At 41.5% G+C, this 13,671-nt stretch overlaps 1 protein-coding gene across 1 annotated transcript in view; it reads right to left on the minus strand.

The window, feature by feature from the left end:
• LOC101849009 (cytoplasmic dynein 2 heavy chain 1) overlaps positions 1-13,671 on the minus strand; it is a gene marked incomplete in the record, with an annotated part of 51,676 nt that overhangs the window by 30,023 nt on the left and 7,982 nt on the right. The window contains 15 exon segments of the mRNA XM_013088750.2: positions 563-765; positions 1,500-1,649; positions 2,520-2,763; positions 3,245-3,372; positions 4,498-4,726; positions 5,890-6,128; positions 6,903-7,051; positions 7,302-7,410; positions 7,972-8,167; positions 8,795-8,970; positions 9,732-9,885; positions 10,620-10,693; positions 11,174-11,422; positions 12,067-12,299; positions 12,751-13,014. Coding sequence (XP_012944204.1) covers positions 563-765; positions 1,500-1,649; positions 2,520-2,763; positions 3,245-3,372; positions 4,498-4,726; positions 5,890-6,128; positions 6,903-7,051; positions 7,302-7,410; positions 7,972-8,167; positions 8,795-8,970; positions 9,732-9,885; positions 10,620-10,693; positions 11,174-11,422; positions 12,067-12,299; positions 12,751-13,014 — 2,797 coding nt within the window.

Here is a 13,671-nt window from a genome sequence, read left to right on the forward strand (position 1 = left end):
GGTGGAAGATAGAAAGAAGAAGAGGAGAGGGAGGGGGGGAGGAGTTTAGGATGGAGGAAAGGGTAGAAAGGTGAGGGGGGGAGGGAAGACAAGACACAGGGTGATACCACTGAAATCAAGAACAACCTCACACCGGACTGAGAACCTCCCTCAACTTCACATGTATAAATGCCTGCCTCATCTATCTGTCCTATCTGTCTGCCCCATATTTATGTCCCATCTATCTGACCCATGTACTTACTGTAATTTCCCTATCGTCTCTTCCAGTTTCTCTCTCTTCACTTTAATGATGGGCCTGGCATTGTCACATCTGTGAGCACTATCTACCTACTTGTCCCGTCTATCTGCCCAAACAAATCTATCCTGTCCATCTGTCCTATTTACCTGTCCCATCAATCCGTTCCATATTTCTTGTTTTTCCTATCCATCTGCCACATCCATTAGCCCCATCTGTCAACCCGAACTATCTGTCCAATCTGTCAACCCCAACTATTTGCCTAATCTATTTGTCCCATCTGTCTACCCCACCTATTTTCCCCATCTATCTGACCCATGCACTCACTGCAATTTCTTCATGGTCTCCTCCAGTTCCTGGAACTCTTGTCTCTTCTCTTTAATGATGGCCACTGCCTTGTCACATGTGTCTTTGTCCCCCTCCAGGGCATCATCACCTGGCTTGAGCTGGTGCCAGCGGGCAGTGAACTTGTCCACTTCCTGTTCAAAGGCTTTGACCCGTGACTGGACGTTGCTCTTCATAACTTCCACCTGGAAAGCAAAGAAGAATGGTGAGAAACTAACGGCTTCCTCAGTGCGTATGATGAGGATCAAATCCAGACCTTTCACATCACATTTGAGACTTGTCACGAATCAGTTATTTTCTTCCCTTTGCTTCTCCTGTGCACAATTTGAGTGTAGAGTGGCTTATCGACATGATGATGATAGTGCATGGAAAAAGCAATACAGACAGACAGAAGCAACATAACGAAAGAAAAGATGGAGGACATACCAGAGGCATCTTCCAACCACCTGTTTCATACACAGTGACCTAAGCCTAAGCTTTTCCATTTGCCAAGAATCCTGTCTCCATGAACTTACTTAACATGAACGAAACTGAACATTCTTTTTTGTTCGTATATATTCAACAGGGAAGGAAATCACAGGTAATTTCTGAAAATATTTATGTAGAAAACAACCATTTAACGAATTATCACAGCAAAGAGCTTGGCTTTCAGCTTTTCTTTCTCCACATTGACACTTTGCACAACTACTTAAATGACATAGTTACCAACAACATGGACTAAAAATAGCAGCAACAACCATCACCACATCAAGACCAGTCATTCACTAGACCACACATCTATCTTCCCTCCAACCATCCACCAACCTGTTCCTTGACCACACACTGACCTGCTCCTTAACCACCCAATAACCTGTTCCGTAACTATCCACTAATCCATTCCTGAACCACCAATCAACTTGATCCTTAACTACCCACTAACCTGTTCCTTGACCATCAGCTGATGTGACTCCATCATGATCTCAAACTTGTCCCATCGACTCTGTAGCTGTGTCAGCGAGTCCACTCCTCCCCCAGCCACCGAGCGCAAAAGTTTATTCTTGCTCTCAGCCTTCTCAAACAGAGGCTTCACCTGAGGATTGGAGGGATTGGAAAAGTCTAAACCCCCATCGTTATAATTTATATCATTTCAAATACCGGCTGCGCTAGTCCTGCCCGTCAGGGGCTAACGTGGGCTGAATGTGATGCAGTGTTACAGTCGAAATTGTACAAGAAGACAACGTATTGTTGACGAGAAAGGCGACTGTCTTTGACATTGCACATTTGGACAGTGTCATTATAATATTTAAACAAAACACAAAGGGGGAAGTGGGAAGGGGTCATTTGTACAGATGATAGTGTTGGACAGGTGACTGTTAGAGCAGGTTCGACTGTATGTGATAAAATAACTTCCCAACTAGGGAGTACAGCTCTGTTCTTTCTAGTTAGCATTTGTAGTACAGATGTATAGAAATAAACCCCTATCAAAATTATAAGGTCATTTAAGAGGCAGGATCTGTGAATGTAATATCCATCTCTGGTAGGACCTTGCCAAGTGGATGGAGGGCCTTGAAAACTTCCCAAATAATTGAAGTTCAAGAACTGCCCATTGGGGATTGGACCAGGGTCATCCACACCAGCAGTGCAGCATGATACAACTGGGCTAATGGTGTGCATTTGTTGTAAAGTTTCTCGAGCACTGCAAATTTAAAAACATAGGCAATTTATATGGTATCTATTGTCAAATTGTTGATGAGGACCAGTAGCACTGTACCAAAATTTGTTTTATAATTCGGAATCAGAACAATTAAAATGGAATCCCACCAAAAAGACCCAAGATTAATGAATCAAACTGTATCAAAATAACAATTTTAAAAAGATGAAAAAAACTCAAACTTAACGTTTGACAAAATATCAGTAAGTTTATAATAAGGTAGAAATGCATAGGAACAAATGTATTTACTGTTTTTTTGGTAGCTCCAAACTCTGTGTGCTTGGCATTGGCCTCCCCTATCTCCTCCACAGTCTGTGGCCGCTGTGACAGTGTGTCCATGGCAGAGCTGACAAATGTGTCAATGTCACTGACATCTCTGTTGATGGACTTACGCAGAGAGTTGAGGAGTGCGTCAAACAGTCTCTGGATGTGGTCGTCGATCACGGCCTTCACGGGGGTCGTGTTTACTGTGATGCAGTCTACTTTGATTTGACTGAAGAGACAAAATCATAACTTTATGAACAATGCCCAAGAGGAATCTTTATGAAGAACCATATCCCTATATCAGGAAGACCCGAAAGTATTCTCTATGAACAATTATATAGCGAGCACTCTTTGACAGCAAATACATGTTGAGTATTCTAAAATAACAACTGGGTCAAGCGTATTCTGTTATAAAATAACTTGGCCAAGGATATTCTATTATACATACTAGGCCAGGATATTCCATAATAATTACTATGACGGTATTCTGTAATAACACTAGGTCAACAGTATATTATAGTAACAAGTAGATTAGGAGTATTGAACAATGATAACTCGATTAAGAGTACTCTGTAATAATGCAGTCCATTTATTTCTTGGGGACTTACTTGGCAATACCTGTCCCACCTATTCCACCACTCCCATCCCTTTCCTCCATCTTATAAGTATTCTGTACAAACAATAGGATCAAAAGAATTATCGAATGTTACCTGGGCAGTTTCTCAGCATCCCGACCTCGGGCTTTGAGAGCACGGAAATTCTTCTCCCAGTCTGAGATCTGTACTAGGTTGTCCTGGACAAACTGATCCAGGTCAATGGCTCCCAGCACTACCCAGTCCTAGGAAAAGGGAGGGGCAAGGGGGACAAGGTGAGGAAAATATGCAGATGGGGAAATTGTTAAGAGTCGAGAAAATCACATTGACAAGATGACAATTATTTAGTGCAAAAAAAAAAGTAAGACAGACAGACAAAAGCAATAGATGGAAGGAAAAGGAATAAGACCTACCAGTGGTACCCTCCTACCACATGCGGTTAAAAGAAATATGATCAGCAAAATACATGACAACCAAATAGGACATCTCTGATCTTGAATCAACTTTTTTAAGACTGTTATTTGACTTATCTTTCTTCTTCTTCTTCTCCTTCTCGATTTTCCTGTTGTTGTTGTTGTTCTTCTTCTTCTTCTTCTTTCTCTTCTCTACTTCTTATCTTCATTTTCTTCTTCCTCACAATATTAGGATTGCATAGCTATAGCTTCTTCTGCTATTGATATGCATGCACACACCTGATACCCAACTGAAACGTAGCATCCTTTAACATCATTTGTAAGAAGATATTTTTACCAATTTTCCTTTACCAGAGTTTTTTTTAACCTTTGGATAGAAACTGATTTCGAGTTCTTCCAGGGCAATTGACTCTAGCAGTCTTATTTTTCTTAAAATTGGAGTCACAAAAGACAGAAAGTCATCGCTAAATACAAACTACTTAATTTGAAGTGTACAAAAGGCTTTGTTCGTAGCCAGATTTGTCATCTAAGTTTTCAGTATCACAAACTTCCAAGTAACTCCACCCCTATTTAACCTATTTGCATAAAATATATACCAAACTGAGCAGAGATGATTGACCAGAGCAGTAAATATACAATTTGATTATTATAGATGAGATGAATTTTCTGATTTTTGACAGTTTTTTTATTTTTTAATGACAGTAAGCAACTGAGCCAGCTGAACTGGCGCACTGTATAATAAGAGTTAATATCACAATTTATTTGACTGCCTCCTATAGAATCCAAATGATACTGTATCCACAATGTTCAAAACAATTCCACTTCTTGACGAACAAGACAAACTTAACATGAGTATACCCAGGTCTACAGTAAAGAGAGTTCTCTGCCAGTACGTCCACATGTAACCATCTTGTTCAGCTCTCAGTGCCCTCTGACCCTGTCCATGTACCAACTCACCTTGAACTGTTCCTCCACCGAGGCCAGACGAGTAAACAAGATGTCTGCCTTCCGGTAGCATGTGACAAAGCTGCCAGCATTGCGGTCGATGATGGCAGTGAAAATGAGGTTGGAACCCCCGTCTCCAACGCCCTTGAAGTGGTTGGGGATGCTGATGAACTTTTTCATCTCACGGAAATATTTTGCCTTGATCTCTTCAAAAGGGGGACGGAACTGTAGACGTTGTTGTCTGAAGTGATGGACAGATAAGACAATGGGATGAATAATATAGAGCCTGGATACAACAATCTGGTGGGACAGACAGATAGGAAAGTAGCATGAATCGCATACAGCCAGGGTACAACAATTTGAATTATTTGTGAAAGGATTTTTTCTTGCTACAACAAGAAATTCCCTTTTTAGTGCCGCAATAATATGCACAATAAAGAAATAAAAATTGGTAAGTAAAGACGAGAGATTCTCTTCGTTAGTGCAGCAGTCAGAGGCACAGTAGCGAGAGAGAGAAAGAAAGAATTTAAGAGAACATAAGAGAAGATATTTGCGAGAAGCAGAATTGTCAGACAGAAATGGCTAGGTATCATGGGTAGCTTAATACTTTGCAGTCACACAGCCAGCAGTTCAAAATACCCCATCTGGTCACCCAGCCAGGAGAGTGACTGTAACGGACTTCTCGGGCCAGGCACAGAATTGCGTCAGGTGACCGGAACGGATTGTTCTCACCGGTGCATTATTGCGCCAGGTGACCGCAAAGTGTTAATATCATTTTGAAGCATGCTTGTACGACGCTTGTATATGTTACTTTTGTCTTAATCTGTTTCCCTGCCATACGTCACAGACAATTCCTCTCACGTGTCGATAGGCAATTTATAAATCTGCATCAAAACAGCACTACTTCCAGCAGTTGAACAGTACCATTCTCAACAGTTTATGTTCTCACTAACTGTATAGTAAAAAAATAGCTGCAGCTATCATTGTCGATTCTAGGGTGGTATTTTTGTACTTAGAAAGCAGCCTGTTATTGTCGTTTCGATGTTCTGATGTCGTCTGTGTGTATGTTCCACCTGCATACTTGGGAATCATGTTTTCATGGAAATGCAGACATATTGAACATACTTACAGACAATGACACAACAGTTATATGTCTATCCTTGATCTGGGGATATGGCAACCAGAAACAAAAGACAGAGAGAAAAGAAGCAGGACCTACCACTGCATATCTGTTGATTGCCTGTATTGGTGTGACATTGTGTATTATAGAATGAAGATTGCCTGCTTTTGTATGACACTGTATACTAAAGCATGTTGATCGTCGGTACTGGTTTGAGATTGTGTCTCAGAGCATGGTAATTTTGTCAGTATTGCTGAGATACTGTTAATTATTTACTTATTCACCTGTATGTGAGTTCCACTTTGATCTCAGGCAGGTTCTCGTTCAGCGCTTCCACCCCCAGCAGGTACTGATGTTCCAGAGCTTTGTACAGCTGCCTGTCCCAGTGGGCCTTCCAGGGGGTCATGTTCTCACTGGCGAAACCCTGCTGGACCAGGTGCGCCATCTGGTGGCGGATGTCCATCAGCACATCTTTCCAGCGCTGTTGCTGTCGCAGGAGGTCAATGCTCATCAGTTGTTGGACCTGTGACCAACCGCAGGGGAAAGTTAAGATGTTTCCTTGTTGTTGTTGTTCAGTTAGATTTGTTAGATTTTCTCTTGTTGTTTTTGTCACGCACTTAAATGTTTTCTTGCTATTATTGTCATCAAGTAGGATATTTTCTTGTTGTCATTGTCATTAAGCTTAACATTTTCTTGTTATCAAGTTAGACGTTTTCTAGCTGTTATTATCATCAAGTTGAACATTTTCTTGTTGTTATTGCCCTCGAATTAGATTTTTTGTTGTTGCTATGATTGCAGATGGGGAAATTGTTAAGAGTCGAGAAAATCACATTGACAAGATGACAATTATTTAGTGCAAAAAAAAAAGTAAGACAGACAGACAAAAGCAATAGATGGAAGGAAAAGGAATAAGACCTACCAGTGGTACCCTCCTACCACATGCGGTTAAAAGAAATATGATCAGCAAAATACATGACAACCAAATAGGACATCTCTGATCTTGAATCAACTTTTTTAAGACTGTTATTTGACTTATCTTTCTTCTTCTTCTTCTCCTTCTCGATTTTCCTGTTGTTGTTGTTGTTCTTCTTCTTCTTCTTCTTTCTCTTCTCTACTTCTTATCTTCATTTTCTTCTTCCTCACAATATTAGGATTGCATAGCTATAGCTTCTAGAGTTACAGTTTTCACAAAAGTGGTCACAGAAGTCACTACATTTCATAAGACACTCAACAAGAATAAAAGACAATTAGATATGATGTGACACCATGAAACTGTCTCAAAGCTGAGCCAACTCGCCTTTTCCGACACATCAAAGTGTGACTTCCTCAGCTTCCTGTTCTCAGTGGTCAGTCGGTCAGCAGCAGTCTGGAGTTTCTTGATGTAGTGTTCCATCTGTTCTGGGTTGTCCCAGGTCACCTGCACATCGTCTCCCTTTGCCTTGAAACCTGAGGGTCCAGTTAGTGACCGGTGGTCAATGTAAGAACATTCAAGAAATGTCAAGAATATTATAGAGTTCAAGTCAAAGCCTTTAATTACAGTCTCATATTTGACTAAAGTGATACTTTATAGTCTCATATCAAGATTTATTAATTAGTCTTATTTTATTATCACTTCACTTTTTTCCTTTAAAAAGAAAGGAATATGGGTAGGGATGGGGAAAGGGGATGGGTGACCCTAAAACCTAACCCTCCTCACCGGCTTTTGGACTTTTCACCAACTTCTCAAAGGCAAGCGCTGACTCCAACATCATGGCCTGTTGGCTTGGGATCATCTGCTGGTCGATGGTGTTGTAGAAGTGGGCCACCTGTGTAGGGGGATAATAATAATATTAATAATAGATAGCACATGTGCTTTACAATCTAAACACACATGTTGGGGAAGGGGGGGGGGTAAGGGGAGTGGGAGGGAGGAGGGAGGAGGGGGAAAGGGGGGGGGGGAATAAGCACATGTCACGTCTGCAGGTCAATTGTGCTGAAGAAATTAGCTTTCTACATCTGGGGAAACACATACACATCGACACAACAATGGTTATTTAATGTGTTGAAAAAGCAATATCTACAGACAGAAACAACAGACAGAGAGAAAAGAAGCAGGACCTACCACTGCAAATTGACTTAAAAAGAGAGCATACTGTTAACACAACAGACAGAAAATTCCTATTTGCCCCCCCCCCCCCCTTGTCTGTCTGTCTGATGTCTGTCTGTCTGCTGTCTATCTGTCTGTTTGCTGTCTGTCTGTCCGTCTTTCTGTGCCTCTCCCCCTATGTATAACCCCATCTCTGGTTCTCTTTCAGCCCCCCTCCCTTCCCTCCCCTCCCCTTTCTCTAACCCACTGATACACACAATTAAACCCAAACATTTCTCACCTGTTTAAGCACCACCCCGTGCCGGTAGAACTTCTGTGCCGTGTCAGAAACATGTTGTATCTTGACCGGCACGGAGAAGCCCATGGAGCTGAGCTGTCTGACCTCCCTTAGCAAAGTGACCAGCCTCTCGCTGTAGTTGACCCTCAGCTTTCCATCCTTGTGGTTTAGCTCCATCAACTTGCCACTCGTCTCCAGGCTGGTGGGGTGGGGAGGGAGGGGGATGGGAAGAAGATAACATATGTGCATTGATTAGAAAGTAGTTACGCTGCAGACAGTTTTAACAAAATAAATTATTATAGTGCACAAATACAAAAGATTAGAACTTACAACTTTGTACACTGTGCATGGCAATTCGCTGTCTCTCTCTCTCTCTTTCTCCCTCAGCCCATTTCAATCTTTCTCTCTCTGTTCTTCCCAATATATATTTCTCTCTATCTTTCTTTCTTTGTCTATTTCTCTCCCTCTTCTCCACCCCCCCCCCTCTCTCTCTCTTTCTCTGATTTCCCTGCTAAAGGTTAAAAGAACCTTTAATTTTAATTGTAAAAAATCATGTCAAATATAATAAGATCCCACCATGCTCAAAATGCCAAATGTCATCTCGCAGAATGACTTGACAGACTTCTGGTAGTCCTCAATGGGCACCAGCACACACACACAGAGAGAGAAAGAGAGAGAGAGAGAGAGAGAGAGAGAGAGAGAGAGAGAGAGAGAGAGAGAGAGAGAGAGAGAGAGAGAGAGAGAGAGAGAGAGAGAGAGAGAGAGAGAGAGAGAGAGGGAGAGAGTGAGAGAGAGAGAGAGAGGGGGGGGGGACGGATAGACATACCTCAGAGGCTTGCGGTGGTCCTCAATGAGCGCCTGCACTTCCCTGGTCCACTCATCAAACTGGTCCCGGCGCCAAGTCACCAGCTCCTCCTTCAGATCAGTCATGTCCTTCTGGAACTTCTGGTAGCCGTCAAGGTCACCCAGTAGCGCATCTGCGATCAGTCGGGTCTCATCAATCTGTCGAGAAATCAAATAATCAAATGTAGACGTACAACAGTGATGTTAATTTAACCATACCTTCAAAAACCGGTACGTTGAAGTAAAGGGAAACACACAAACATAATAATGGCTGTTCAGTGCAGGGAATAAAAGAGGCAGACAGAAACTACGGAGGGAGAGAAAAGAAGTTGGGTCTACCTGTAACAACCTCCAAACACCCACATATGTCAAGTTCAAAATAAAGAAATTGTTTAGACTTAAATGCTTATACATTCTACAACTCTTGAGTAAAGAGAAGCATAACAACATAATGGTCATTTTGTCAATGTCATTCCACTATTAAACCACTCAATTTAAGGGGTTTCCAGATACTGTTTTTCCAATAAAGACATCAACGAACACCTTGTGACATAATTTTATTTTGTTTCATTATTTCCATCCTAGTTTTTAACTGAAAAATTTCAAATGCCCAAGTTACGGCTCAGCTTTTGATGATATTTTTTTCTTTCATTTTCTCACATCAAAACATGACTAAGGCACTTGGAATGATGTTAGTGATTTAGTGCTGACAACAAGGAAGTAAAACATACTGATAGAACAACAAATGGAAAGAAAATAAGTCGCATCTACCAGTTGCCCTCCCCCCTCCCTCCAAAACCACATATATTACAGTGTAGAACTACAGCACATGTGCCTTTATCATAATTAATAATATTGAACCGAAGCTACTGCAGCCGTGACCCTGTCTGATCTATGGTGGCCTTAACCCATGCTCTGACCTTGGCCTCCAGCTGTCTGACAAAGATGATGTTGTTGACGATGCTGGGGTTGTTTTTGCCCTTGGGGATCTGACCAGAGCCGCGTCCTGTGCGAGAGTTGAAGTCCTCGTTGACTTGTCGCACATACGTGATCAGCTGGCCCAGGAGAGTCTCTCTGTACACACAAGCATGCAAAGTTTCAAGAAAACTGAAAAGATGGACCCTGAGGAATCATAATCAATGAAATCCCACCCTCTAAAGATTTAAAGGAGAGAAAATTGAAAAAATAAAACCCCATGTGAATGGCCTATGCTCGTTGTCTTGGTGCAAATGCTTGTACTGAACGCAATACCAAGGGATAATTTTGCATCAGTATTCTGAAAATTAAAGATTAATAGCATGTTCAGACCTATTTTTACCCATTTCCTACTCATTTCACCGATTCAAGATGTAGTTAAATGTGTTTGGGACATACTTTTCTGTCTACTGATGAAAAAAACTAAGAAAAAATATTCTAGCACCAACTTGAATGTGAATTGAAAGTCATCTCTCCCCTTAACAAACAAAACTGTTAGTACCGACAAACAAACAAGATTACACTATGTGTGAGAGTGTGTAAGTGCATTTTTGTTTATATACATGGTTTTATGTAAATGTGTGTGCGTGCGTGTGTGTGTGTGTGTGTGTGTGTGTGTGGGTGTATGTGTGTGCTTGTGCATGTGTGTGTGTGTGTGTGTGTGTTTATGTGTGTGCATTTGTGTGTATGTGCGAGTATGAATGTAAGTGTGTGTGTGTGTCTGCATGCGGGTGTGTGTGTGTGTGTGTGTGTGTGTGTGTGTGTGTGTGTGTGTGTGTGTGTGTGTGTGAGAGTGTGTGTGTATGAACATAAGTGTGTGTGTGTGTGTTTACCTCTCTGCTACCAGCTCCTTGGTGATAATCGGTCGACGTACCAGCTCTTTGTACCGCTGGAATTCCCGCAACAGCTGCAACAACAAAAAACAATAAAACATTTGAATATGCACATCTCTGCACTGCACAAATTTGGTCCCATGACAACCAAAAACACCAGATATATATCAGTATAAAAGATGTACAATATGAAGAACGAATAATTAATTTTCCATCTTTTTTTGTGTGCAATGTGCAACTTTATAGAGTGGGTTTTGTGATACTCAATGTTTTGTAAAACAAAAATACACATCAGGAAAAAACAACAACTCGTAAAAACATCTGGACACAAACCACTGCAGAAAAAATATGAACAGCCATATAATCAGTAAATATCCTGCACTATTGAGCTCTTATCCTTCAAAGTGACTGTTTCTCATAAGTACTAAGGCATCATATCTGTGTAATGAAAACTAGAAGTGACAAGTTATTTATTTTTGGACAAATGACTTCCCCAGACAGATAAACAATGCTACAGGACAGATAAAGCAATGTGTGACCCCACCACACCTCACCTGCTGTGGGTTTTGGTCTAGTTGCCTGAACTGGCTACGCAGTTTCCCTGCAATTCTTTGCTGCGCTGGCTCCATGGACCGCTCATACTGAGCCACGGCTGCCGCCCATAAGGGCTGGGTGTAGGGGTTGTATTGCAGAGGGTTCAAACCCAGGAAGGGGTTGAAGGCTTCAGCCACATTGAGTTCTTTCTGCTCTTGTGAAGACAACAGGCGTAGGAGCTGTTCATGGACTGTACGGATAGACAGGATCTGGAACCACCCAGGAGGTAGTGAGGAAGAAGGATGGGAGATTTTGGAAAGGGGGGGAGAAGAATAAAGCAGGAAATGATGTACACATAACTTAATTCTTGGATGATGGACAAGATCTGGATACAGGCAGGGGTGTAAGAAGCAGGAAATGACCAACAAAAGACATAACTGACAAACATATGACTCAACTCATTTTATCAAACACCACATAGCACAGCACTCCATGCCGGGATTTGTCACCATACTTCAGAGAAATTAACAGTAGTCTCACAAATAAATCAAATCTCTTTGATGGACACTTCTTCATATTGACTAAACTGACAATCAAACATGTGAAATAGTTTTGTTTTGCAACAATCTCATATTTACCATATACCCATAGCTCTCTATTGTGTTCGAACATTGTTTTGTATTACATCTATTGCTGTGACTCTAACTTTGGTCAAGTAACATCATCTCTTTGAAGCCTGTGAATATTGAGTACATGCATGATAGCCAAAAGTGGAGAATAATATTTTAAGGCTATAGTGGTTGAGTTATGATTACAGAATACAGGTTTACAAAGTTTGAAAAAAATCATACCTTCTTGAAGTATTTTAAAAGTATACACACATACACAAACAAATGGAGACACACAATCGTACCTCCTCCAACCTGTCTGCCAGTTTTTTGAGGTTCCTACACTTGCATGTTTCTCCTTTCCACGGGTGTGGTGCATACCTCTTCCAGAACTGTGAGGTCAAGGTCTCACACGAGCTGACCCAGCGCTCACACAGCCCAATGCCGGTCCTCAACGATTCACGCACAGAGCTAAACTGACCAGTCCACATGTTGACTGTAGCAAGTTTCTGCTGGACATAACGACCCAGAGACCCAGCTGTTCAGAAAACAAGCAAAAGATAAAGGATTCTTTAACTCCATAGTATCCTCATGTAGCGCACAAAACTTTTGGAATGTCTGAACACCAGTCTTCTTCCAGAGAAACATTCACTCTCCTCCAGGTGCCCTTCTACCTAGTTCATTTTTATTTTTAAATTGTAAATGTTTTACGCCTGAATTTACTCAATTTAGATCATTTGGAGGAAGTCTGCTTCAAACTTGCCTGTCAGGGCCAACTTGGGATGAGAGGGATATGAGGTTCCAAAAAAAGAAATAGGTGCCTAATTTTAAAAAACAAAGCTTCTCCACTCAGGAATCAATCATTCCCTTTCTATGTCCAATAGCGGAGTGCCCAACTGCTACACCACAGGTCCCTGTGCCTCAACCGTGCATAGTACACAAGAACCAAAACAGATTTCAATTCATTAAAGGAAACAATCTTCATTTACCGATGACCTCCATAAGATGCCTCATGCGTGGCTCAGGGTAGGGTGGCTCTCCTTGCTTCCACACATCGTCCAACGTGTCCTGTGTGATCTCCACCAGTTCCATGCTGTCCCCCAGGGGCATCGCATCCAGCCCCCCATAATCTTTGGAGATAGGACCAAACAGTTCCACATAGCTCTCCGCAGCTTCCCGTTGATCACCACTACCTGCACTGGACCGAGAGAGGTCTTGCCAGTACTGGAACTCATCCATGGGGGTCAAGATACCTGCACACAAACAGATAGACAAAGTATCGCTTTACCTGCACAAGGTTAGACGCACAGATTAATCAAACATGACGATATCTGCACACAGTCAGACAAACAAACAAAACAACAGAGCATCTACACATAGTCATACAAATAAGACATAAACATACCTGCAAACAGACAAAACCTTAGAGTACCTACACACAGATAGACAGACAGATAGACAGACAAACAAAACACGAGTACACTTGCACAGAGTCAGACAGACAAGGAAAAAAACCTGAGGGAGGATATCTGCCCTTGGTCATACAAGCAAAGAAAACATAGGACAATTTTACTCACTTGAATATGTTCTCAATATTATGTTTGTAGCCTACCGGTCACACATCAACACAATAACTCAGTGCCAGGAAAAAGTAACTCTTCAATGACTTAGAGAGAAAAATGGGCATGAAAGGAAAAAAAGCCTTTACTCAAACTCAAAACATTTGTGTAAGACATGATCAGTCCAAAACTAAGTGTACATAATTTCTTGACAGCGTGAATTCAGTCACAGGATATGGTTTGTTCCGGTAAAAAAATCCATATTGAGGCAATAAATGTCATTTGGTGCTGGCAATAAAACACGATACATCAACAAAAAAGTGAGCTAAAAAATCTCTGCTGTCCTCGAGA

The sequence above is a fragment of the Aplysia californica genome, unplaced genomic scaffold, assembly GCF_000002075.1.
Source record: "Aplysia californica isolate F4 #8 unplaced genomic scaffold, AplCal3.0 scaffold00804, whole genome shotgun sequence".
NCBI lineage: Eukaryota > Metazoa > Mollusca > Gastropoda > Aplysiida > Aplysiidae > Aplysia > Aplysia californica.